At 43.8% G+C, this 26,313-nt stretch overlaps 1 protein-coding gene across 26 annotated transcripts in view; it reads left to right on the top strand.

Annotated features, from left to right (window-relative positions):
* DNM1 (dynamin 1) overlaps window positions 1–26,313 on the top strand; it is a 64,882-nt gene that overhangs the window by 16,651 nt on the left and 21,918 nt on the right. For 15 of the 26 annotated variants that reach the window (XR_015278130.1, XR_015278132.1, XR_015278133.1 and 12 more), the window contains exons 2-15: window positions 6,420–6,493; window positions 7,029–7,178; window positions 7,563–7,766; window positions 8,283–8,381; window positions 9,054–9,214; window positions 10,077–10,219; window positions 10,298–10,433; window positions 11,632–11,699; window positions 16,043–16,181; window positions 20,878–20,964; window positions 21,153–21,223; window positions 21,667–21,718; window positions 22,922–22,933; window positions 24,180–24,293. Coding sequence is in view for 20 of the 26 variants with exons in the window: in XM_086857979.1 (XP_086714105.1) it covers window positions 6,420–6,493; window positions 7,029–7,178; window positions 7,563–7,766; window positions 8,283–8,381; window positions 9,054–9,214; window positions 10,077–10,219; window positions 10,298–10,433; window positions 11,632–11,699; window positions 16,043–16,181; window positions 20,878–20,964; window positions 21,153–21,223; window positions 21,667–21,718; window positions 22,922–22,933; window positions 24,180–24,293 (1,510 nt within the window). In the remaining 6 variants the exon portion in view is untranslated. Of the gene's footprint in view, window positions 1–6,419; window positions 6,494–7,028; window positions 7,179–7,562; window positions 7,767–8,282; window positions 8,382–9,053; window positions 9,215–10,076; window positions 10,220–10,297; window positions 10,434–11,631; window positions 11,700–12,695; window positions 12,835–16,042; window positions 16,182–20,877; window positions 20,965–21,152; window positions 21,224–21,666; window positions 21,719–22,921; window positions 22,934–24,179; window positions 24,294–26,313 lie in introns of all 26 variants that reach the window. The other 11 variants (XM_086857978.1, XM_086857976.1, XM_086857991.1 and 8 more) reach the window with 3 other exon arrangements.

Here is a 26,313-nt window from a genome sequence, read left to right as displayed (position 1 = left end):
GAACAAGACTTACTGTATGATTATGAGTCTGTATAACTGATGTCCAAGCTCGTGATGCAGTATGAAAGGAATATGAAAGCTTAGGGCAGATGAAAACAAAATAGCAGGTTGATGGATGTTTTTGTTCATAATGCACCTGGTTTTAATGCCTGTTGTTCCTCTTGCCTGTCTAGCATTTTTTTTAGTTGAGAAGTGCTTTGGTTCAGGCAAGAGAAGAGCTCACAGAACCAACCAAGTTAGCAGGAAACTCTGAATCTGCCCTCTTGGCAACCTGCTGGGTGACAAGGGAAAGAACAAATATGTGCTTGTTCTTGCCCCACACCAAAGTTTTGGAATTGCTTACGCATGTATTTGTATGTTGCTTGAAGGATCAGACCAGGAAGGTGCTTCAAGGGCAGTCCTGCATGTTTCTTCCTTGTGGTAGAACTGTGTGATGTGTGTTTTGAGGGAGCACCAGGAGTTAGTGACCAAGAATTACAAAGCTTCTACTGAGCTTGTGAGCTACTTTTGTAGCTACTTTTGTTTTAGGAATCAATATGATTAATGATAACTACTTTTAGTGTGTGGTTAATATGCCCCATTAGTGTCAGCCCGTGTGTTAAGAATTCCTTTTCATGTGCTGAAGTAACATGTTTGAAAATACAAGTGCTGTGAGATGAAGGGCTGTTCAGAGAAATGCATAAGCTGTCCAGGGAATGCAGCCAATATGAAGATATGAATGTTGCTGATGGGCACAGTGACCAGAAGAATTATATGTCAAAGATACCAATACCCCTAGATTGGCTTGGGGTTCTTGTAAAGCACCGTGCCATCATGAGCTAGGGAGGAACTCTTGATCTGGATGTGTGAGAATGATGAATGATCAATTATAAGCCTTGACAGATGAAAATGGTTTGAAGCTTAAGCAGGAGCAGGTCTGAACTGTGTAGCCAGACAGTAAAATCCATAGGGACAGAACTGTATTTCTTGTGGTGTATTGGCATAGTGCTTTGTGCAGTGCATTCCTGATTGAATTGCTGTCCCCAGGCACCATCAGAACACAGGAAGCTACAAATACTGGAATTAAAATACAAACAGCCGTGTGAAATTATGGAGGCTGTGTGAATTTTAATTTTCTGAAACTAATATAATCCAAGCTGGGGATTAATCACATCCCTTAATATCCTATTTGTCTGTAGATGTTTAATAAGAAATCAAATTGAAATTAAATGATCAGATGCTGGTGTTCCCTTCTGTTCTTTGCAACTACTTTTATGTCTTCATAAACTGCTGTTCTGGCTCTTTAATTGAGGCTTTATGTTCTCTAATGCATTCTAATTCAAGAATCTCAAAAGTCTAGCAAACTATTGACTGCGACAATGCTGTGTTGATTTGACTAGACTAGGCCTAGATTTGTATTGCAGAGCCCTCTACAAACAGCTGTCCGAGCCTTCCAGCTTCTCTGGAGACAGGGAAAGCAAGCATTTGGTCTGTCTTCCATGTAGAACAAGAGATGGTACCGTGGGCTTTATTCTGGTTTTGGCTGCTGAATAGTTCTGTTGCAACTTCAGTGAAGACAATAATCATGCATGGAAAAGCTTTGACTCAAAGTTCTTTCAGAAATACAGGTTGCCAGTGAATGGAGAGGGTGCAAAACTTGAATTTGGTGGAAAGAGGGAATAAATGATGCACATATTTGCAGTGGAAGAGAATCTATGGAGAAGCAGTTGCAGCCTGAGCTGATGTGTGGGGATGCCATTCTTGCCCTTCCCTGTTAGGAAGTTGTGGTTATCACTTCTGATATCATAGCTACAGGGTCAAAGAGAGGTTTGCAAATACCACATTGCTGGAATGAAACAGCACTGTAAATGTTACAGGAATCTCTAAGCCTTAGAGCACAAACCTAAAGCAGTGAGCTGGCACTTCTGGCAAAGCATGAAGGGACAGACTGGCTCATGCAATCACTGGTCTTGCACTTATGAGGATTGAGAGTATTTATTCCAGCAAAGCTGGTGGACCAGGCACAACATGCCCCTAACAGTCACTGAGATGTTCAAAGACTTGTTCCTCCTCCAGAGATCTCCATATCTCATTTAATAGGAAATCATCAGATCAGGTGTTTGACCAAAGGAGTAAACAAGTATTCTTTGGTCTGAGGAAACTGTGTGTGTGTGGACACAAATGTGCCCCTACTGCAGGTAGCTAGCTCATCTAAGTATCTTTTAATGGACAGTCACATTTTCTTCAGTATTGCAACGGTGAATAAACACAAGAAACATGACTGAAAGTTTCAGGGTGTGCCTCTTCAAGTAATCCCAAGATTTCCATATGGGTATATATCCTACTTTTTTGATTGCATCCGTCTTTGGTTCCTTTCCATTTTATGTTGATTTGTACAAGCAGTTTGTCAATCTCCTTTGTTTTATGAATAGTCTGGGCAAAGTGTCTTTGGTTGACAAAACTTTTAACTTTTTATCCTCTATACTGTGCAAGTCATTAAATGAATTCTAAAACTTGTTTGTAAAGCAGAAGTGGGTTTTTTGGTCACTAATAGCCACTAATAACCTTTTTGTTTCATGGGATTCTAAGTTACCTAATGCAGGAAGGCTTTTTGTATATAGTGTCTGGCTTTAGTTAAAAACTTCAAACAAGCAAACCAACAAAACAATTAAGGAAACCCCAATTCCCAGTGCCCTGATTATAAATGTATTGTTGCATGACATCAAGATTGCTTTAATGTGTTTTCACGGTGTTTGCGTTTTGTTTCAGTTTTGCTCTACAGTAACTACTAGATTGGTTCCCTTCCCTTCAGGTTTTTTTTTTACTACATTACGAATGCAGCTTTCAGCCCAAATCTGCACTCTCATGCAGCTCTGCATATGAAAATAGTAATAAGACTGGAAGGGATGCTGTGATTGTGCTTGCTTCAAGGTAGCTAGTCAAGAACATATATAAGCACTTCAGAAATGAGCAATGCAAGATACAACAATAAATGTCTGTTCAGGACACTTCCCTGCCTGAACTCTTTCAGCCTGAGACCCATCAAGATTTGCATCCTTGGTTCTTTTTGTTGCCTTGGTTTAGAAGAGATTTATCTCTGGTCAGACCAAGAATTTGCCTTCCTTAATATTCTCTCTCTGCCTGTTGTTAATAAAAAATAAGTGTGAAATATATAGAAATAAGCAATGTTTTGAGAAATGTAGTTATCTGAGCCTAGTTTTTCAACCTTGCTAAAACCTTGTAATTGCATTGCTAGAACTAATACTTCAATATCTTGATTCAGAATTTTGAGTCAATAGCTAAGAAAGCTACAAGCAAATTAAGTATTTATATTCCCTGAATACAGCTCTGTTTTAGCTGCTATTTCGTGTATTTTCTAGATGAAGCCTAGCCTGGAGGAGTGGCACAGTGTTGTATTCCTGCTTTAAAGCACAGGAAATCAAATGTTGTCGTGCACTTCTGTGTCCTACAAACAAAGCAACAGAAAAAAGACTTTCCAATTCTTACGATAAAAAGTGAAAGGGGAAAAACAGGGGATTGGTGGCCTCAACCTGAGTAATATAATTCAGGCACAGTCATGTATAGTGATGTATGTAATGAGGCTCTGGTGTCATGCTAGAGCCTGTCTTGTCTCAGCACTCAAAGCCTTTATAACATTTTATCTCTTCAGACTTATTCCATCTTTCCTTTTCCTCCTTCAGCCTTGCTCTTTGACATCTCCCCTGCTGGAAACGAATAAGCCAGTTCAACCTCTCTGCATTTGCCTGCCTAGGTCACCTGGCATGTGGTGGTTTTTACTGGTGTGGTGTGTTCCTGATTCCAGCTTGGCGTTATCACTTTGAGCTGCTCTTCCTGGAGCAATAGCTGTGTGTGTAGCTCTTCCTTCAGGCTCTGAAGTGAACTCAGACTGTCCTGGGTATGTTGTCTGTGCCACACGTGCTCTGTGGCTCTAATTTATTTGCAGCAGCAGTTTGTGCCCCTTGCATGAGGGGCAGGCAGGACTCTCCATTCCTCTTGCTCCTTGGCACTTAACCAGCTCCCTGCAAAATTTACTAATCCCTACTTTTTAGTTTCTGTGATTTGAAAGGCTTAGCTGGAGCAGGAGGAGGAAGGGGTTTTTACAAGACTGTAGAGAGAAAGTAAATGAAGAATAGGAAATAACATGGATACAATGAGATGATATTGCATCAGTTGTAGGAGTTTTTTTAATAAAGCTTTTTGGCTGTAACTTCTGATAGGAGTCAAGTGTAGAGAAGATTTGAGAGTTGAACTGCATGTACCTCCTAATAGTTTGTGGGTAAGAACATGCATTAATTTTCTGATATTAGAGATCAGATTTTCATTGTGTATTTTCACTCAGAACTAGAGCAGTGCTAAAGATTATTGGTTTAGGTGACAAAATTTGACTTGTGGATTTGTTGTCTTGTCATCTAGAGGACTTGGTGGTTTTTCCTTGGAATAGCCTGGGAGCTACTTGAGTTAACAAATAAATTGGATCTTTTTGAAATAATGCTGGAACCCAGTGTCATAGGTCTTCTGTCTTTGTCTTGAATTTTTTTTTTCTTAGTAGCTATGATAAGGACAGCAGAGAAATCGGGATTTTAACCAAAGCAGAAAGATTCAGGAAAACATAGTGCAGCTTGCTTCCTATTGATTTCATGTGTATAAATGCAAGTGGTCCTTTTTCTACAGTAAAGCAAGATTTGATACTGCAAGTTGGAAATCAGTAACTAGGGGACTGTCTATGTGTGCTGGAAAGGGAATCTGTAGTGATAGGATTCCTTTTTCTCAGGTACAAGTTCAAAATAATTCAGTGGAGCTCAAATGGATTGGTTATGCTAACAACTGATACAAAGATAGAACTTCTCCACATACTGGCCGCAGACATCTATAGGAATGGAGCTGAGACAGCAGAAAACTGTTAGAATGATGCAGTGTCTCAAAGATTCCAGGGTTAATCCCACTGGAATGGAAAAGCTAGAGCTGTATTATGTGAAAATCAAATGAAAGGCATTCCCCAGTTAAGTGTTTATACTTCTGGAAAGTCTAAAATAATGAGAATTCAGTCTAATTTTAACTGGTAGATTTGTACCTGAGGCTCCATTTCCCCTGACTTAGTAATTAACAGGTGATATTTGAGGTGTTAGAGGATGTATAGTGCCTCCATACACTCATTTCACTTAAACGTAGTCTCCAGTTTTTGATATTACCAGGTTATTCTAACATTCCCACAGATGGGGAATTACTTTTATTGCTGAGAAAATGGAAATACAGAGAAGCAGAATAACTTCCATAGGGGTTACACAGGAAATGAGTGGCCAAACCAGGAGCTGAGACAGAGCTGCTCAAGGCCTTGTCTGGTGTGTTGGAACAGAAACTCATTTTTCATCTTCATGGATTTTGCCAATCTTAAGTTAATGCAGGAGTAAGAGGAAGACCTCAAAGTGGAGAGCCCTGGATTTCTCATTCAGTGGAGTCAATAGTTACTCTTGAATCAACAAAATTATTCCTTGCCACAGCTATGAAGGGAAGGAGGATTGTCTGCCAGAACCCTTCTTTTAACAGAGAAAACTATGTTCATGCTGTAGGAAACATATTTTGAAGTGAATTTTCTCCCAGTAGGTGAGAAAGCAATTGATTATATTTTCAGAACTGCTCAGTGGCTCTTGAAGATGAATAGCCAAGTACTAGAAAACCAAGCCACAAACCAGCTAGGTCATCAGCAGATGCAGTGAGCACGCCTAGCTTTGGATTGGAAAAAAAGGAAAAGCAAAGGAGAACTGGTGGGCTGTGGCTGCTAAGTCAGCATTTGGAGAATGTTAGTGTAAGGCTGCTTTCCCTTGAAATTACTTGAAGTACACAAAAATTTAGGATTCTTGTAAATACAGAAAGAAACTGCTGCTTTTGTCTTGGCAATACTGGTATCTTGAGTAGTTATAGCCAGGAGAGATCCTGTGTGGAGACAAGCCTTTTGCTGCTGGTTATTTTCTCAGTTGTATCACATGGTGTTTGCGCACTGGGGCAGTGTGGTGTCTTCTCAAGCCCCAAGTGCAGGGTGTGAGTGAATTTGTGTAATTGTTTTTGCCAAAAGGAGGCATGCTAGTTCTTTGGCTCTATGTCAACTTCTCTTTTCTTTCTGAAAGATTATTTTTTTCCAAAGTACAGACAGCTGTATTAAATGGGTTTGTTAGTTAACTTGGAACTTCAGCTGGAGAAACTACTGTCACAGACATGATTAGAGGGACTCTGCTGTGAGTATAAATTACTTCAGAACAAGTTCTTGCCCTTCTCAAGGAGAGGCACTTTGTGTTTAGTGCCTTAAACTTTTTGTGCTCATAGCTGGGACTCCCTCTTAGAATCCATTTACACTTATAGAAGCAGAAAAGCTGTGAAAAGGGAAGGAAACAATCACTCATCCAAAACTTCCTGTTTCATTTCAGGGACTTTCTGCCACGTGGATCTGGCATTGTAACCAGGCGCCCACTGGTCCTGCAGCTGGTAAATGCCAGCACAGGTATGTGAGCTCCCTTTCCCTGTGTGTCCAGCTGGATTGCTGTCTTAGTCAGGAAAGTCTTATTTGATCACTGGAGAAAATAAATAAGAATTTTCCTGAGGAAAAATGAACTGCAGCCTTTTTGCCCGTTTAACATCTGATGCATTAAGTGTTCGGAAGCAAAATGCTTCTTAATGTGGTTTTTTTTGTTTTAATTTATTAGTCAGGGCCCCATGCAAATACATCATAACTATGCAGCTGTGACTCTAATGAGTGGGTAACACCTCAAAACCAGATGACCCTGATGAAAATGTAGTGAACTAAGGGGGTGGAGATGCTGGGTTCAACTGAATTATCTCAGATGTTGACCACGTAAATGTGACTGCCGTAACTTCTGTTCCAACCTGCAAACTCTGTTGGGAAAGGCCTTTCCCAGACTCTATATCTCCAGTTGCATTTTGTTGTGTTGTGACATCAGGATGTGATGCTTTTGTCACACTTTTGAGTGTTTCTCTAATTTCAGTGGCTCTTTCTGACTCTGCTTCTGTTTAAATAGAATATGGCGAGTTCCTACACTGCAAAGGAAAGAAATTCACCGATTTTGAGGAGGTCCGTTTGGAGATTGAGGCAGAAACAGATCGTGTTACTGGCTCCAACAAAGGGATTTCCCCTGTGCCCATCAATCTCCGAGTCTACTCTCCCCATGGTGAGTGCTAATGCAGAGGGACCAACTCTTCTAGAAGGCTCTCCAGTCCATTATGAACTGAAAACAAAGTACTGTCCTCCCTTCCCATTCATTGTAGCCTATGTGGAATGACTTTGAGGGCACCATTTTCCTGATCAGTGTGAAAACAAGTGATTTAAAGGAAGGGTGATGAAACTATTGACAATCACAGTAGAAACAACTGCAACTAGCTCTTACTGAGCCGTAACAAGAAGGGAATAGAAAGCTTTGTGTGCTTTTGTGTGTGCATCTCTCATCCCTGTGACATATTGAAGTCACTTTAACTACAGATGGTACTTAAAGACCAAGACCAGAACATTCCTAACTTAAAAATCACTTGTGCTAACTCCTGTGTCCTGTGTTTAGTCCTGAACCTGACCTTGGTGGATCTGCCGGGTATGACAAAAGTCCCTGTAGGGGATCAGCCCCCTGACATCGAGTTCCAGATCCGAGACATGCTCATGCAGTTTGTGACCAAAGAGAACTGCCTCATCTTGGCAGTATCCCCAGCCAACTCTGATTTGGCCAATTCTGATGCCCTGAAGATCGCAAAGGAGGTGGATCCTCAAGGTAAATGTCTCCTAATTTATCCTGGCATTACTGGGCAGTTGCCTGATTTTCCTTTGGCTGTGATTAGACCAGTAGCTGTGGCTCATGTCTGTTGCCTTGGGATGTATCTTCACCAACAAACATTCTTCTGAGAGGTATTAGTGAGTGTTAACAGTTGCTGTAGTAGAAATTTTGTTACTCCTCTTTCTTAATTTGTCTAAGCCACATTTCTGAGGAGATGAAGAATTTCCTTTCTTTTAATCGTTTGCATTTGGCCTAGAAAGAACTAGGAAAATATGAACTAAAATCCTTTTCTGCTGTGGCATAGCTTCTGCATTCGGCAGGTTACAACTGAGAACTGATCTTGATTTTTGTCTGTTTTGCTCTTCTAGCCTCTTGTACATGATGGAAGCTGTAATGTGTGACTTTAAGAGCTCTCGGGTAGCTAAGTTGGGCAATCTGTAAGCTCTGTGAACAGAGGAAAATAATACAAGAGTCATTTGCTGATCAAGTGTGTTTGTGTTTTTATTTCCATAGGCCAACGCACCATTGGGGTCATCACCAAGCTGGATCTTATGGATGAAGGAACTGATGCACGGGATGTATTAGAAAACAAATTGCTTCCCCTCCGCAGGGGTATGTTTCCTCATGCTTTGTCCATGATCTCCTTCCTCTGTTTTCCCTGTGTGAGGTGTCCTGGCCTCATCCTCTTCCTCCAGTGGATCCCCTTCCTGTAATATCTCTTAAAACTTCTGGTTAAACCATCTCTGTTCCAGCCTAGAAGTGAGAAAAGTTGGAAAACAGGTTTCAGTCATGCTGTTAACAGGAACTTTTTCGGTATTTATACCTTTATATGTAGTCCTTGCAAAAACACAGCCTTACACTCTTATTTTTACTTTCCTTCTTTCATTAAGGCAAGCTGTGAAAGATGTCTAAAACACTCCCCTCACTGCCAAAGTAAAGAGATTAAATAATTCTGGGCTATGGTACTTGCTGTGGCCATGGCAAAAGTACCTGTGCTAAGGACTCATAAAAGGAGAGTATGAAATAAATGAGACTGGAGTGAGCTTTGTGTTAGGGGAACAGTAATAAATAAGATAATTCTCTGATCCATACTCATTTTTGTCCTGCTTACCAAAATATCAGAGCCTAGGCCATTCAAGGAAATTTTAAACTCTTCCAATTGCCCCTGTTAACTGGAGTTCCCCTTTTGTAATGCTCCTCGCTGAGCAACCTCCTTCTCAAGTCTGAGTTCTATTTACATCCTTGTAGCCATCTGATTTCTAACTCTCTGTGTAACTCTCACAGGTTACATTGGTGTGGTCAACAGAAGTCAGAAGGACATAGATGGCAAGAAGGACATTCAGGCAGCTCTGGCTGCAGAGAGAAAGTTTTTTCTCTCCCACCCAGCTTACAGACACATGGCTGATCGCATGGGAACCCCCTTCCTGCAGAAAGTACTGAACCAGGTACTGTCCACAGTCAAGGACTGCTGCCCATGGTGTCACTGTGAAGCACACTGAGGCCTATAATGGAGCTTGCACATCAAAGGCAGAGCACTGATTTATCCTTTCACTTTCAAATTCAATAATTGGTTTGTGATATATACTCTATCAGGATGCAAGGTCTTTCTGGCTAAGTTAAAAGATGTCTTCTAAATTCTAGTGATTTCTGTACCTAGCAGTTTTTATGTGATACTGATAGTCATTTCCCATCTAGTGAGGCTGTCTTATCTCTATTTTTCATACAGTAGCAATTTACTTTTGCTTCCCTCTCTGTTCCTTTGAAATACTCTATGAAGTGAAGAGAGTCTCTTTCCTATTTGTCATTATTCAAATATTCATCTTTAACCTGGAGTTTCCCACAGCTGTGCTTTTTGGAAACCCTCTTATTAGTGCTTCATGAGTAGTTTTGATTCCTTCCACCTTGCCTTTTCACCCTTTTTTTTTGAGAAAAGGGCTTTGCCACCACATTGATGTACTAATCTGAAGGCAGAATAGCCTTTACCCTCATGTAAACAGCAAATGCTAATACTTGTATGTGAAGTTTATTCTTGGGTTTGAGTCAGGAGGTTTGTGTGGAGGGGAGTTTTGCACCAGACAAGAAAGTGAAATGAAGGTCAAGAGTAGAGGGAGGCAATAGGCAGGAGCTGAGGAGGTGAAATACCTTCAGCTAATTAGTATTTGTCCTGGGATAGACATTTTGTTAGGGCCATGCAGAAGAACTGAACACAGAGAGGAGCTTTCATCTCTTTTGTAGTGTGGAGACAGCAAACTCTTCCCAGTAACTACCTAGAGGCTTATTGTCATCTTAAACCTTCTTCTTGTGCAGCAATTGACCAACCACATCCGTGACACTCTGCCAGGGCTGCGGAACAAGCTGCAGAGCCAGCTCCTCTCCATTGAGAAGGAGGTGGAGGAATACAAGAACTTTCGCCCTGATGACCCTGCTCGCAAGACCAAAGCTCTGCTTCAGTAAGTGGCCTCAGTGTCCCTCCCTGGAAAGGACTGCTCAGCAATGAGTTCTACTTCATGCTCTTGGTTTTCTTTCAGGATGGTCCAGCAGTTTGCTGTGGACTTTGAGAAACGCATTGAAGGCTCTGGAGACCAAATTGACACCTATGAGCTGTCAGGAGGAGCTCGGATCAACCGCATATTCCATGAGCGTTTCCCCTTCGAGCTGGTGAAGGTACTGCTTCTCCTTGCTGCTGAGATACACTTACTGTTTCCTGTTTCATGTTACTACTTCTGTCAGACTACAGTCTGACTGTCGGTCTCCTTACTCCTCTTATGGTCATCATCAGCAGACTTTCTCTTCAGCTACTTTGTTTCATGGTTTTCCCTTTTATCACCCTTTCCCACTTGTTAGTCTGCTTTATTGGGACCTTCCCATAGTGCTGACTTTTCCCTCTGTCTCTGTTCTTGTGACAGAATTTAACTTTCTCTGAGCTAAATGACAATGTTTTTTGGGCTCAGTTCCTAAATGCTAAATTGAGTGTGAAAAATCACTTTAACACAACCAATGTTAAATCAATGACTGAATGCCCTTGCAGATATATTATGTCAATGCTACTATGACTGAGTTTCATATAGAAGGAATGGTGCTGAAACTCGTACTTCCTTGATCCTGAGCATCAGACTAGATCTAAAGTTGGACTCATGGATACCTAAGGAGCAGGAAAAAGAATTGTAGGTGTACCTGGGATTACTTCTGTCTGTCCTTTATCAATGGCCTAAAGGTGGGAACAGTGGAGAAACTCTACTCCCCTCTTAACACTGGAAGAGGATTCTTATTGAAAGACAGTTTTCTTGGATGGTGAAGTACACTAACCTGATCAGGATGGGGTACTGAAAATCTTTTTTTTAATGCCAGTTGGAACAAACTTGAGAGCCAGATCTTTCTGCTTCAGTATTTTTTGCATTCTGCTTCCTTTTTTCCACATTTGAATAAGATGAGGCCTTTCTAGTGAAATAAACAGCCTTCCTTGCGTTAGATTTACAATTCACACAAAATGTTTTATCCATTTGTGGTGGATACCATTTGTGGTAGCAGCTACCAAGATCTCATGCTAACTGTTGTGAGGCAAACCAGTGTGCTTTAGAAAGCCATCTAACACTTCAGTCCTAGTGCTTTATCTCAAAGAAGCGCCTTAAGAGCAGCTGAGGCATCTGTAAATGGAGGCCCTTAGCTGTTCATGTGTGTCCAGGATGTCCTGCTTTGGCCACAGCAGTTTTGTGGCTGGACTCTACATCCAACACTCGAGCTAAGATCTCATGTGTCACATGGGAGTGCTGGCATGGGACCTCTTCTCTGCAAAGTCTGCTGCTGTGTCCTGCTGTGTAAATCAGGGTCAGGAGGTTTCTGATGGGATTTTCTCCTGGTGCAGATGGAGTTTGATGAGAAGGAGCTGCGGCGGGAGATCAGCTACGCCATCAAGAACATCCATGGTATCAGGCATGTATCACACACCAGGCAGAGCTCTGGCTGAAAAGCCTTGTTAAATACTTCTAGACCTTCCAAATGGAGTTGAAGACTTCAGAGGTACGGTAGGTCAGCCAAAGGGAGGGATAACCTCTGGCTTGAATCTAGGAATAGGGACAGTCATTCAAGTGAGTTTGCTTCCTTTTCCTATGAGTCACAGAAGCCTAAAAAGGTAAAAGCCTGGGTGACTTGACATCTTTTTCATCCTTCTTGGGCCTTTACATATGAGAGGGTAGGAAGAGGGATGCAACCCCATGCTACTCCTTTGTTTAGTTAAAACTAAAACATTGATTTTCACATTAACCAGCAGTTAGTTGTTCACAACAAGTTGGTACAGAGCCCCATCTCCCCTACAGATCTGAGGGAGCACTGGTGTGCCCATCACCAGGGTCCCACTGGCCCCACATGGTTAGCAAACAGGTTTGTGTTCCCTTCAGTGTGACAGCAAGTTGTCAGAAAATTCAGCCCTGAGTTGTGCTGCTCTTGGGAAGGTGCCTGTCAGAGCCCTTCTGCACACAGGGATGTGAACAAACACTGACCTAGATTTATTTTCATACCTTTCTCTTGGTCAGTCACCAGCTGATAAAGGGTATCAGTATCAGATGTGTCAATGTCCTAACCATTAATAAAATCTTCCAGAGCAGGTCTCATCTCCTGCACAACTCTGAGGTCAGATACACTATGGAGGGTAAGCCCACCCCTAGGCTGAGGTGAAATGGTGACCTGGCTATTCTGTCCAGCTAAGATCCATTTTTCCCTCAGCAGCTTCTTTCTTGCAAGTGCCAAGCATCCCTCATTTTTCATGCACTTCAGTCAGGGCTTGTCCAGGGGATGTGACACTTCCCAGCCCAAATGTCCCGGGTTTTGGTGATGGCGGTGCCTGCTCCAAGATGTGTGTGTAACGCTGTGACATTCTCCTTGCCCCTTCTCCCCTTCCTGCCTTGTCTTGTCCCCACCCTGGGTGTTTAGAACCGGTCTCTTCACACCTGACATGGCCTTTGAGACCATTGTGAAAAAGCAGGTGAAGAAGATTAAAGAACCGTGCCTGAAATGCGTGGACATGGTCATTTCGGAGTTAATCAATACTGTTAGACAGTGCACCAAGAAGGTAACCAGAGGCAGCATGGAGTTGGCACCTTCCACCTGCTCGCTGGCTGCGGCGCAGCATTGTGACCTGGGCAGGGACTTGCCTGCAGCCACACTTGGTGTTTTCACCACCTCCTCAGCATGACTAGACCTGAGCAGAGCCAGCCTGGAGCGATCCAGCCAACAAGCCAAACAGAAAGGAAGCACTGTGGGATTTGTGCTATGGCCCTACTCCCTGAATCTTTTAGACCTGGGCATGCTGGAGATGTCCTGGCCTTGTCTCTAGCATGACTCCTGGTTCTTTTGAAAACCAAGGGTATTTTTCTATGGCTGTATTTTTCTTTAAATTTATTATCTGACTTTATTTTCCAAGCCAGAGACTGGCTGTCTGTCAAGTGCCCTCTGTTCTTGTAGAAGTGAGAGGATTAATCCCAGAGTTGCCCTGGGGGGATGTATGTGGCTGAAATTTAGAGCTACAGCACTTATAGTTGTGGGCTGTATCTCAAGGAAACATTCCTGTGGTGTTTGGCTTGATTTCTGGCTGGTTTGGTCCATATCCTGATCTGGAATAGCAGCACATGGCTGAGAAGAAGCAAGTTAGAAATGTTTATCAGCCTCTGGGGTCTGTCTGTGCTCTCTCTCAAGAGAGAGGGCATCAGGCTTTGTCCTTTGGGATCCATACTGGTATTTTTTGGGGTCAGAGGTGGGAACCTGCCTTGATTCTGCTCTTTGGATGTGGCAGCTTTTGTTTTTGAGGTTGGGGTTGAAAGAGAGCAAGATAAGATGACTTGTGCCATTCTTCTCAGCCATGACTTGCTGCTTCAGGCAGGGCTGGGTGCTGGTGAAAAGGCACCTCAGTTAGGATTAGGTGGGCACTGGAGACTGGAATCGCCACTGGCTATTCAGGTGCAGGTAAATGGGCATGCAGGAGGTTTCCACAGAGTCTGACCCCCTCTCAGTAAGGGTGGTGCCCAAGTGGTGACACTTGCCATCCCTTGCACAAGTGCCTGGTCCTTAGAGCCGAGAGCCTCTGCAGGAGGGCTCAGGTGTGCAGACACATGCTTTGCCACCCAGGACAGACTGGGAGAGCAAAGTGGACACAGTGAGAGGTTGCTCAGGTTTCTAGAGTGCTGGAGGAGCTTCCTTTTTCTGTCCTGCTGTCCTCTCTTGGGGTGTGTGACTGTGGGAAGCACCCAGAAAATTGCCATTAGAGCCTGTTGACAGGTAAGCACAGGCCCTCGGGCTGCCAAGTATCCAGAGTCACCTGCTAACTGGATCAGAAGGGCCCTCCTTTTTTGTGCCCTCTGAAGCTTCTTTTGATTTTTTTCTCCATTCATCAGTTGCTATTCAAAACTGCACATTGATTTTTCTTTTCCTCATTGCATCCTTTCCTTCACTTCCTATTTCTTACTTCATTGTTTCTTTTTCATTCCTCTTTTTAATGACAATTTTAGAATAAACCCTCTGTTCTGAAGGCAGCAGTTCTCAAGTGATTAGGCAGTGGGTACAACAGGGTGGGAAGTAGGGGAGGAGAAGGGACCACATGGATGAAGGGGAAACATCACAGATTCAGGAATAAAGGATTCTGTTTCAGCTTGGATCTTACTGCTAAAGTGTTCGTGGTTGACTTCAGTTCTAGTTGCTCTGTGTGCGCGCTCTAGTAGCCATGGTTACAATTTTGTATATGAAGAAACAAAATACCATCATTCAGGTGATACTCAGGTATTGTAAGGGACTAATTTAAAAAAAAAATCAGACTTCCCTTAAGTCTCCTGGGGGAAGCAGCATAACTTGAGCTTAACTGGGCAACTGGATTCGTAGGAAGCCTCTGCTGGGTCAGAGGATGCGAATTGAACTCTGGAAATGCTCTTGCTTGGCTCAAAAGGGGCATTGTTGGCACCTGGAGAGAGACCCTTGGGTGAATCCAAATCCTGTAACATACTGCAGCTCTTTGCTGCTTAAAAGAAGGAGTGCTTGTACATCCCCTAATATGTGTTGAAGAGTGTTTTAATACTGGTGTTGCTTGGGGACTTGCAGGTGTTATCCACAGAGATGTGAAAGATGAGATGAAGAAGTAATACCTGATTTACATGAAGTGGTGGTTATTTATAGCCATCCCAGGATTTGCTGTTAGCTGCAGGCACCCCAGGTGTGGTTATAAACTGCAGCTTCAGAAAAGCAATATCCCCTTCCCATGCCAAGGGGATGTTATTCCCTGAAAGCACTGGTAAAATAGTAATGGCCCATGGTAAGACCACTCCGATTGTGTAACAAAGAGCATCCAGTAGAAGCTCTGAAGTGTTAAAAGAAGTGCTGAAAAACTTTTTCTGGGTGCAGCAATCTTGAATTTGATTGATCTTGGCTATATTTTAGTAATTTTAGTTTCTGTGAACTTTGTTATTCTTGAGTAGAGCCATTGAGAACACAGACCACAAATATCAGTGGAAATTAATAATTCCTTATAAATCACAGCAGGCCTATGTTGGGTCTGATGCTGCAGGTATAATGGATGCTTTGTGTAGTTGTGGATGTGCTGTAGCATATTTGCATTTTCCTAAATACTGGGTACATCTATTCTTACTGAGGAAGTTGATGTTGCAGGGAAGGCGGGTGAGATGTAATATGTTCTGTAAGTGGAGTGGTTTGTCCAAATCCCTGAAACTGAGAGATATCAGTTCAGCTCTGCCAAAACAAAAGGCAAGTGACAGACCTCTGCAGGTCTTAGCCTGGCTTCTGTTCAGGCTTCCTGCAGCTGGAATAAGGAAAACTTGGAAAGGGAGATAACTATGGTGGGAAGGAAAGGGAAATGAGATAAAGAGAAATGGTGAACCTCTTGGAAAGGCGGCAGTGGCTCACTGACAAAAAGTTTTGTCTTGAAATCCAAAGAAGCTTTCCTTCAGGAAGTGATCCCTTGATCCCTGGGGGCTTCATTCATTCATCTTGCTCTTGACAGCTCACCATTTCACTGGCCCAGCTGCTCCTACCTCATTCCCCCTTTGACACTTCCATTTGCCTGTAGACTCTCCTGATACTTGGCAGTGCACAGGCCCCATAGCAATGCTCACCTGGTTCAGTAAACTAATGGAATGAACCAAAATCTCACTTCTCATTTTGCCTTGTGTTTTCTCTCTTCTCCCTCTTCCTTCCTTCTTTCTTCCTTCTTCCTGCTCTTTCTCTGCTTTGCTTTCTTCTTCCTCGTTGCTTCCTCCCACCCTTCCCCTGCCATGCAGAACGGGTCTCTTCACGCCTGACCTCGCTTTTGAAGCCATAGTGAAAAAGCAGGTGCAGAAGTTGAAGGAGCCAAGTCTGAAGTGTGTGGATATGGTAGTGAGTGAGCTCACATCCACCATCAGAAAGTGTAGCGAAAAGGTAAAGAAACAAAAAAATTGAAGAAAGGTCAATGCCCATCCCCTTCCCACACACTTCCATGCTCTATCTCCACACATGCTCACGCACCAGGAACTCCAGCAAATCTAGAGAGAGAAAATTGATATAACAATGCATCTAGAGGAGAGCAGCAACCTGCAGGTACAGGAGCAGTTTAAAGGCAGGCCAAGGGGAGTGGGTGACAACTGATGGGCTCTTTAGCTGAGCAGTGAGCTGAGGCCCAGTGGGTTACTCCGGCATAACCTTTTCCTCTGTCTGGCTCAGTGTGGATCAAACCCTTTGTAGGGACAGTTTGCTGTGCCATTGCCTGCACATTTGGAACTTCCTAGTTATTATTTCTGGGAACCCCTTAAATCCAGGTGCTTTAGAAAAAGATAAAAAGCCAGAAAAAGACCTCCCATCCCCACAGCATGAGTGGTCTGCAGTGTAAATTGAGCAGTAGCATCTAGCAAACAGCACTTGATTAAAAGTTTGAGGTGCAAGATGTTCTGCAAGAGACATCCAGAGTTCCAGAAGGGAAAAAGAAAAAAAGAAAAAGAAAAGCTTTTCCAGGCATTACACCCTCTGCATCATTCTCCTGCTGATTTCTCACTCCATGGACTATGCTCAGGGGGAAGTAGTGTGATGCTTTTCCTTGCTTGCTGTGAACCACAGGAGGTAAAACCTGAGGGCAGCAGCAGGTGGAGAGTGACAGGGAAGGTGTCAAATACTTCTTGAAGGCTGGGGCAGGAGTGGCTTTGATTCCTGGACTGGTTCCCTCCAGGAGAGGGCACCACATGCCTCCTTTAAAAAAAAAGCAGATGTGGCAATTGGTGTTAAACTTGCCAGCGAGGGGCCAGAAACATGTGGCACAACAGAAGTGGAAACCGAGTTGGAAAGCACTGTTTCATGGGCTATTTTAGGACTTGGAAATTACAGTTTCTTTTTTCCAGGGTTGCAGCCAGACTCACCAGCATTTTGGTGAGCCCTAAATTGGGAAGGAAGGGAAGACAAGAATTGATGTAAGTTCAAAATGAGGGCAAAAGATTAGTGAATAAGGTCTGGCTCACTTAGGAATGCAGAGCTCATTGCCACCTCTGTAAGGACACATCTTTGACATGTCCCAAGCTCTGCCCAGTGTACTTCTTGAGGAGTCCTGCTGTTGCCATATTGTGGGGCCTGATGTGTGAGGCAGAGTAACTCCTTCCCAGCCTATTTCTAATGTGGATTTTTTTTTTATTTTGATGGGTGTGATTGCTTGCAATATGTTCTGTATCCAGCTGCTGATGTCCGATCTGGGTGGGAAGAGAGAAGGATGATGATAAAAACCCTAAGGGTGTTGAATTTTAGTTTCTCTATTGGACTATGTCATTAGAGTGGCTGGATACCCACTTGCTCTGTGGATTTTTAATCCATAATGTGATGGATGACCCTGTGAGGATATTCCAAGGTGATGCAGCCTGGGTAATCCTGTAAGGAAGGTGATAGTGACACTGTAGGAGACTAATGGCTATGGTTAAAGCCAGAGAGGCCAGGGAGGCAGATGTTAGATGTAAAATAACTGCCTGAATGAAAACACACAGCAATAGTACTGGAAGAAAAGAGGAAGACTTAAGTAATGTTTGAAGTCAAATATCTGCATGTAGTAAGAAGGTTAATCTTGCCTGTACCTCCCTCTGAAAGAGTAGAAAGAAAGAAAAGGCCACTTAAGGATTGCAGCTGGACTGAGATGGGTTCTGATGGCATAAGGTAGTAACAGCACAGGGACATTAGTTAATTTGCAATATTTATTTTGCATGTTATAGTTCTAACTGCTTGACATGGACAAGAGCATGTGCTATTAGGGGAAGCATCTGGAAAAGGCTACTTTAGGACTGATGCTAATTGTAAGGTAATACCCAGCCTGCTGTGTTGTGGACTGATGCTGCATCTGAAAAGATGACAAAAACCTTTAAATTCACCAGAAGTCCTTCAAGGCTTCTGGAAAGGAAGGCTGCTTGGGCTAACACCTCTTAAATTAGCTTAACAGTCCTGTAGCCTTGGTTTGTTGCTGTCCTGAACTGTTGTGTGTTATTGTTTATGTTCTCTCACAATTATTTCATTTCACCCCAGATGGTGAAGAAATCATTGTATGTACAGTTGTTAAAGCTGTATAGATTGAATATTATGAGACTATCAAAGAACACAGAAGGTGACAAACCCATCTGTGTTCACAGTACAGTTTTCCTGTATGAAAAGTTGACTATTTCTTGACTATTAGACAAAGCTGAGGGCTGGAGAAGACTGCCATTAACAGCTGTCATGTGACTGGCCTGATTCTGAGCTTCTTGCTATTAGAGAATAGCTCCAAAAGCAACAGAAAGCTGGTATAAGCATGCTCCCTTACATTTAGGAGGATAATGTTCTAGCTAGTGTTTTTCCAAAAGCAGGAGCCTTCTGTACCAGACTGCACTGCAGTGTCTCACAAGTGCAGGAAAGTCTTGCAAGTCAGCAGCCCTTCAGCTGAAGATTGATCTCTGGTGTGCTGGCAAGGACTCGTAGAATCTGCAAAGAGGGGAGCTAAGGAGCATTGGGACAAATTTGTTTTCAAAGAGGGCTGTAAGCTTGTATTTTGATGAAACAGGAAAATGATGCTAAAACAGGATTGAAACCCCACTGAGCTGGGACACAATCCCAGGCTGACAGACTTTACCCCTCGAAGGGTCGCCTGCTCTCCTGTCTTTCAGAGTCATGGCATTTCTGGGTGCTGTTTGTCCCGCTGGTGATAACTCCTTGCCCCTCTATAGCCTGTTGCATGTTCCTTGGTGGTGTGACATCCTGTGGCTTGTTTATCCTCTTTCCTTGCCCACCCTTGCTGCTCCTGTGCATGCTTGGGGTCAGAAGCTCCTGCATGGGGACCAATGCTGCCAATTTATTTTTGCACATGGATGTTGCTGGGTGAGCTGGGTTCTGAATAAACCACTACTTGTTTTGCACTTTGTGTGCATTTGAACTGGTTGGGACTGGGATGGTGGGGGGAGGTTTCATGTGGTTTTGTTTGTTGTTTGTTTTTTTTTTAATTTGAAGCAAAGAAACTGAGACTTGCTTAAAGGTTTTCCAACTTCCTGTTTTTCTGTTTGACATAACTTGCCCATCTATCCTTTGCCAACCCCCCAAAGGAAACAGGAAGCTTTCCCTGTCTGTCTCTGAAGCAACCAGCTGCCTGAACCAAAAGATCATGGAGAACACCCAGTTTTTGCTTTCAAGACAAGGTGGTACCGAAGAGCACTAATTCCACTTTTTTTCCTGCGTCTGTGGCCTTCAAAAACAAGCCACACATTTAAAAATAGTGTCAAATCTTGTCCAAATTCCAGTTCTAGGCTATTGCAAGTTGCTTGACTGTGAGTGGGCTCAAAGGGTTTGAAACTATTGGCAGATGTTAGGAATATTGGTGGTGGTTAGTGTGGGATCTGGCTTCCAGAAGTGATGCTGCACATTTTGAGACTGTTTCTTGTATCATGTTATAATTATATATACAAAACAAAAGGGCAAACCAGTTTAAGAAGAAGCTTTTATAAACTGAATGAACAAAACATACGCTGAACATGTCTTGGGCAAATGAGATTTTCTTATTATACCCCTGCTTGAGCAGGTATAAAAAGCTGATATTGGGAAATACTGTTTATCATAATAGTCAAATTTGAGGTAATATTGAAAAAAAAAACCAGGGAAAATAGTTTCACAGGGAATAGATGAAGAAGGGAAGAAAGGGCTGGATTCTGAATATAGAAGATTAATTTCATTTGACTCTGCTGGGCTTGACCTGAGATGCAACAGCTGCTGTAGTAGGAATCATGAGAGGTTTATGACTCTGGGCAAGAAGGCAGGTGCTGTGTGAAACCCAGAGGACTTTAAAGTTGCTGATTCTAGAAGTGTGACTCAAATAATATCTCTGTAGATAATATTCTCTTGAATCACAGCTACCAGAGTCCTACTTTTCAGTGTGAGCACGAAAGTTTTCACTCCTCAGTAATGTGTCAAAAAATATGCTGTAGATGCAATGTGAACATAAGTCTCAGCCATGTAATCCTGCCCCAGCACAGTGGAGAACAGGTAGAAACAGCTGGATGCCCAGAGCATGGCGTTTCTTGGAGACATGAACCCTTAAGCTGGTCAGATCCTCTGTCTCTGCTCGCAGATGTTGGAGAGAGACAGATGCTTTTGCTTAGTCCCTCAGCAAACAGGGACTGAAATCCACTTCACTTCCTAGAGGACTTAACAGGTTGTAAGAAAAGGCCATTCACCTGCTTAGCCTACTACAGTGAGCTGCAGAACATCTAGAGAAACTACTCACTTTAATGGGAAAAACTCAGCAAGCACGAAGCAATGCACTTATATCTAGGTTTTGCCAAAAGCAAGGAACCTGGCAGTCTTCATGACAGGAAGAATGTGGTGAGTTTGGAGCAGGGCTCTGGTGAGGCAGAAAGGTTGCTGCAAGACTGAAAATGGCTTTTCTCTAAAGCCCAGAACAAGCAGAAATTAACTTTGCCCCCAACAGACCTCCAGGAACTTGGAAAAATCTGTCTGCAAGTCCAGCTTTCTAGAACTTCCCTTGAGAATATCTGGTAGCAAGGTGTATGTATGCATGTGTACATGTGGGGGGCTGCAGCCCCCTTTTTACCTCCCTTTCCCATGTGCACGTGTTTCCTTTCTCCTGCAGCTCAGCCAGTACCCTCATCTGCGTGAGGAGATGGAGAGGATCGTCACCACCCACATCCGTGAGAGAGAAGGCAGGACCAAGGATCAGGTGGGGATCAGGAGTGTGTGTCAGGGGAAGTTGGCTGGGGGACACCTTTTGAAGATGTCTCAGTCGGGCCTGAGCCAAGGGGTGTCTGGCTGCAGAGAGGATCAGATGAACAATGTCCATCTCACCTCTGTGTGCCTCTGTTGGCAGTGTCAGTCACTAACCTCTTGCTCTGTGCCTCTCTTTGGCAGGTTATGCTTCTAATAGACATTGAGCTGGCTTACATGAACACAAACCATGAGGATTTCATTGGTTTTGCCAAGTAAGCACCCACCTCCTCTTGTCCACGTGTGTTTCCTGTAGCTCTGTCCTATAGCTACTCCAGTAAATGGGATGCAGAGGCCCTGGTGCAGATGCTGTCATCCCAAGAATGCTCTCAGTATTGCTTGTTTTTTCACTGGCTCTGGACTGCAAGGCTGGGGTGAGAATAGAGATGCATGGAACAGGGTGTTAGAGTATTAGGTTTGTGTCAGAACAAAAAAATCCAGCAGCTATGAGAGGTTAGTGACCCAAATGAGGTTCATGTGGGAGTGAAAAGATGAGCAGTCCAGGCTGAGAGAGAAGATGGCAAAAGATGGGGTTATTAAGGCTTGGAAGCTGGTGGTGGGGGGCCTCAACTCACTGTAGCATCTATCCAAAGGAAGGAGGATTCAGGTGATCAAGAAGAGCCTTAGAAGTTTTCAATGTCTCTGCTGTTGTTTTCAGTGCTCAGCAGAGAAGCAGCCAGATGAGCAAGAAGAAGGCAGCTGGTAACCAGGTAGGCCAAGTTCCATCTCCTTCACTGCTGCAAGGAGGATGTGTTTGCTACCTGGAAGCTACCAGGTGGACAAGTGCTGGGCTGGATGCAGCACTGCTCCAAGTTGTTTTGTTGTGTTGCCTTTTTTGTCTTTTAACTCATCAGACTGTTTATAACTGGAGGATAGTGGTTTAGGCTCCCCACAGTCAGGAAGAACTGATCATCTAGCAGCAATGGAGGGCAATGGCATCTTGATAATCAAGATCTGGTCTTGCTTTTCTGGTAGAAATCCCTATGAATTAATGTTCTCTCAATTCCTGTTTGTTCAGCCTCTTCACTAATTGTGTCAACTCTCATGCCAAGGTGAGAGGTACAGAACTCTAGGTCTGAACTGTTACAGAATTGTCCTTTCTAGTTGTCTTTCCCATGAGTGGTATCTACTTTTTGAACAGAGATTTCAAAATAATTCATGGACTTTTTTTCTGAAAAATTTCACTGGAAGTATATAAATCTCTGTACAGGGAGATGGAGCGTGATGGTAGCCTTGGTTGTAGTGTGTATGTAGAAGAACACACCCATGGGAGAAGACAGCAGTGGAGCAAAGGGCTTCCCTTAATCCTCCAGGAACTGTAAGGAGTGTAGGCAGAATTAAAAAGATACTTTGTCCCAAATTTGCTGGGGACATGGCAAGGCTATCTGGGCTAGAAGATCTTGGAAACAAAGCCTTACAACCAGCTTCATGGAGAATAGAAGCAAATGCTTTTGCTTAGTTTTCTTAAAAGACATTCACTCCTGGCATCCATTCTCTTCATAACAGAATGTTTGGCCACCTCTCCCTGGACATGACATTGCAGAGCATTTCAGATTTTTGGCAGGCAGGTGTTCTCAGCAGGTTGGACTGGCCAGCCAGCCATTTTGGAGCAGCAGTAGGGAATCCCATCCTCTGCAGTCCCTTACAGTAGAGCTGAGCGTAGAAGAGTGCAAAGGGCAGACTCTGGATCTACCTGTAAAGTGCTTTTGCTTTCCTGTTAGCAGATTTATTTTGGGATGGGGATTGCTTGTGTTAACAGCTGGGGTAAAAGATTTGGTACCAGCCTCCAATTTACTTTATTTTATTTTTGAGCCTCTCTTCTCCTGCTCCAGCTTTCCTGGTAATAATCTCTCCTCTCTTTGCTCCTCTCCTGCTCTCTGCTCTGCTGCTGTTGCTATGGTTCCCCTTTGCAGGATGAGATCCTGGTGAGTAGAAGGCCACTCAGCAGGGTGTGCTAATGAACATTAATGTTGCATCTGGGAAGGCAAAACCAGGGCATAAACACATTATTCCCTCTGCTGCCGAATGGGGAGAGGAGGGCAGCTGGCAGATGAAGCAGAAACGAGGTGGAAAGGTAGTATGTTGAGGAAGAATTCAGAACTGCGGGTACATCTTTTCAAGTGGGTGGAGATAAAAAGCAGCAATCCAAGGACGTGTAGTTCTGTTCCACTGCCCCCTCCTGTCCACACGGGGAGTAGGACTAGCTCGAGCATAGAAGGCAGGAGATGAAGATCCGAGGCTCCTAAATTTGCCTTTACAGAGTAAATTGCCAATTAAATGATCCTGTACCTCCAGGGCAGGTAACTAGGCAGGCCACACAATGCAACCTGCTAATACACAGTGCAGTCTCGTGATTTTTCGATGCCAGGAAGTTTTCAGCAAGCATATCTATACAGCAAGATACAAATAATGCACGCAGATGTTTCTGAGTGTGAACAGTGCAGTAATAGTAAAAGCTAATGCCTTTAGGCTGATGCATACCTGCATTTGATTATGGCAAGTGTGAGGTTTGAAACTAGCTCTTGGTGAATAGGAGTCCCCTGGAGAGTAATAGCCTGGCTTCTTTACAGACTAAACTTCTAGGAACTTGTCTTGCCCTAGATTAATATGACTGCCCAAATACCTGGATATGCTAAAGTCCAGGGTACTAATTCCAGATGCACCATTTTGTTCTGTTATCCTTAGTGACTTCCTTCACTAAACTAAATTCTTTCTGGGGTGTTTGGCCATGTCCTGAACTAGTTCCCCCTACCATGAGCTGAGTGAAGCATTCCACACCTGCAGTGTGCTGAAGGGTGTGCTGCTGTCCTGGTTTTCTCTAGGCATGGCATTTTCTGGGTGTTTTGCTGTGATTTGGTGCTTGTAGGTTGTGCCAGTGTCCAAGGCACTCCTGATGTAGTTCTTTGTGTATCTCTTTCCTCTTGGCAGAGGGTATAATGCACAGCACTGCCAGGTTCCTTCCTGATTCTTTTTATGCTGTTCCTGGCCCTTTTGGGGCAAGGACCTTCACTGGCCAGTTGAATGGGGGGCTCTTCTGGCAGCAGCAGAGAGCACCATGTTCCTTGTCTTTCCATACTGCTCTGCATGTAGGGATACCCTTGGATCCTTCCTCTGTCACCTAAGGCCAGGAATGATTGTCCTTGTTAATGCTCACTGCTTCTACCCCCTCAGGTGATCCGGAAAGGCTGGCTCACCATCAACAACATTGGGATCATGAAGGGTGGCTCCAAGGAGTATTGGTTTGTCCTGACAGCAGAGAACCTCTCCTGGTACAAGGATGATGAGGTGAGTAGCTTGACTCTGCCACTTGAGTCTTAGGCTGCTGATGAGGACAAGCACTTCAGATCACTGGGTATTACAGATGTGTCTTCTGAGTGCTGTCTGCAGCTTGTGACAAGCTGAAACTATCCTTGGGCCAGGCTCCCCATGGCCTCAGTAGTGCTGAGCATTTCTGAATTGATGTGAATGTGGCTTGTTTGACGCACAAGGAGTAATATTTATGCTTGAAGTTCTGGCTCAGTGGAAAGTTGACAGGCACTTGGAATGAATCTGACCTTTATTCGTTTTGCTGTGGCAGCTGTGATCATCAAGGGTGTGATGGGTTAGTTCCAAGATTTGGACTTTTAGACATTTGTGGGGCAGCAGTGAGTTTTCTGAAGGCACGTGGCAGTGATTTCATGCATCTCCTGGTTACAAGAAAAAAGCTCTCTCAGAGCAAAATAACAGAAGCTGTGGACCTGAAGCTCTAGCTCAAGTGCGTGCTGCTCCTTCAGATTTTGAGTAAATGACTTAAACTCTCCCAGGTTCTGCTGTTAAACATGCAAAGTAGCAATGTCTTTTTACTGATTATATTGAACATGCAGTTAATGTGTTATATTTAAAATTATTTGAGTTGTAAATGGTCAGAGTTCTGCTGATCAAAAGTACAGTGATGTGTGGAATATCGCTGATAGGAACATGGACCTGCTCTGTAGAGTTGCTTGATAATCTTGAATATTAGCAATTCTGGCAACGTGCTGTGATGTGTTTCTGCTTCAGTGGGAATTGTTATAAGCAGACGGAATCGTTCCAGCTGAAATCACTGTCAACAGTGTCTTGCTTCCTATGCAAGACAAAGGTAGATAATTGTCCTTTTTGATTACTTTGAAAAGAAAAAGAATAGCTGGATGGTTCTGGTAAGAACGTGATTGAAAGGTTTAGTCCCCTCAATGTGCTGAAAGATGAAGGATGTCTGGTATGATGCAGTCATAAGCTCTGAGTTCATCAGGGTTTCTGATTGCAAATGAAGAAATTTCTCTGCCTTTTATTGTGATTTGTGTCCCTCAGGTGTTCTGAGGCACTCAGTATTGTGCCTGGGAGCTGCAGCCAGGCCTGGCTTCTTGTCTAGTTGATATCAGTGGGCCTGTTTCCTTCTCGGCAGGTAGAGATGACGACAAACACAGTGATGAATCAGCCTCTAAATGCTGCTTTCTGTATGGAGATGGCTGCTGTGCTGCTATGGATGAGCAGGCAGCAATTTCCTAATTAAAGAACGAGGCATTGAAGTGGCTTTTGTTAAATCAGTGTCTCTCTGCTATAAGACCCCTGCCCTTTGTGTTCAGAGTTGCTTGGGGAGGCTTCCCTCTCCTCTGGGCTTCATATGCAGGTCGAGTGGTTATAAACATCAAGTAGTTTAATCAAAGCCAGCTGCTACATCTGTATTACAGAGATGATCAGAATTCCCTGTTCTTCCCCCAGGGAGTGGGAGGGAGGGCGGTCTGCAGTGGGGATGTATAAACTGTTGATAGATTCCAGTTGCCTGGGATGGGGATTGGACCTCCCTCCCCTCCTGAGGGAGGGCAGCCTTGGGGGTTGATAGCAACTGGAGGTCTGCACCATTTCCCTTCTGCAGAGCTGCCTAATGAAAACAGTTCCCTGCCAGCCCCTGTCCCTTAAACAGAGAGAACCGGCACTGATGAGGTCTGAGCTGCCTCTGAGAAAGGAGCCTTTGTTTTCAGCTGAGTGGGAGCAGGGGGGAAAGGGAAGTATGTGTTTTATTTGCTTCCTCCCCAAGTTCGACTCGTTGATCACTGGCTGTTGTGAGGGAGAAAGGAAGCAACGTCCGCCTGGACTCAAATACTGAGCCAGGCTAAAAGTTGGTGCATTTGATGGGCAGCTGGGAGAGCCTTGAGCGTGGGGATTCCCATCCCAAACCTCAGTCCTGCGTGGAGCTGACTCAATGCCCAAGAGCTGCTCACAGTGCATGGCCCCCTGTCAGACAGGGGATTTTTACATGTCTGTTAAAGAGCTCTCCTTCTTCATCACT

The sequence above is a fragment of the Cyanistes caeruleus genome, chromosome 20, assembly GCF_971803275.1.
Source record: "Cyanistes caeruleus chromosome 20, bCyaCae1.hap1.1, whole genome shotgun sequence".
NCBI classification, from domain to species: Eukaryota; Metazoa; Chordata; class Aves; order Passeriformes; family Paridae; genus Cyanistes; species Cyanistes caeruleus.
The sequence above is the reverse complement of the archived record's forward strand: the minus strand, read 5'-3'. Positions and strand labels throughout refer to the sequence as shown.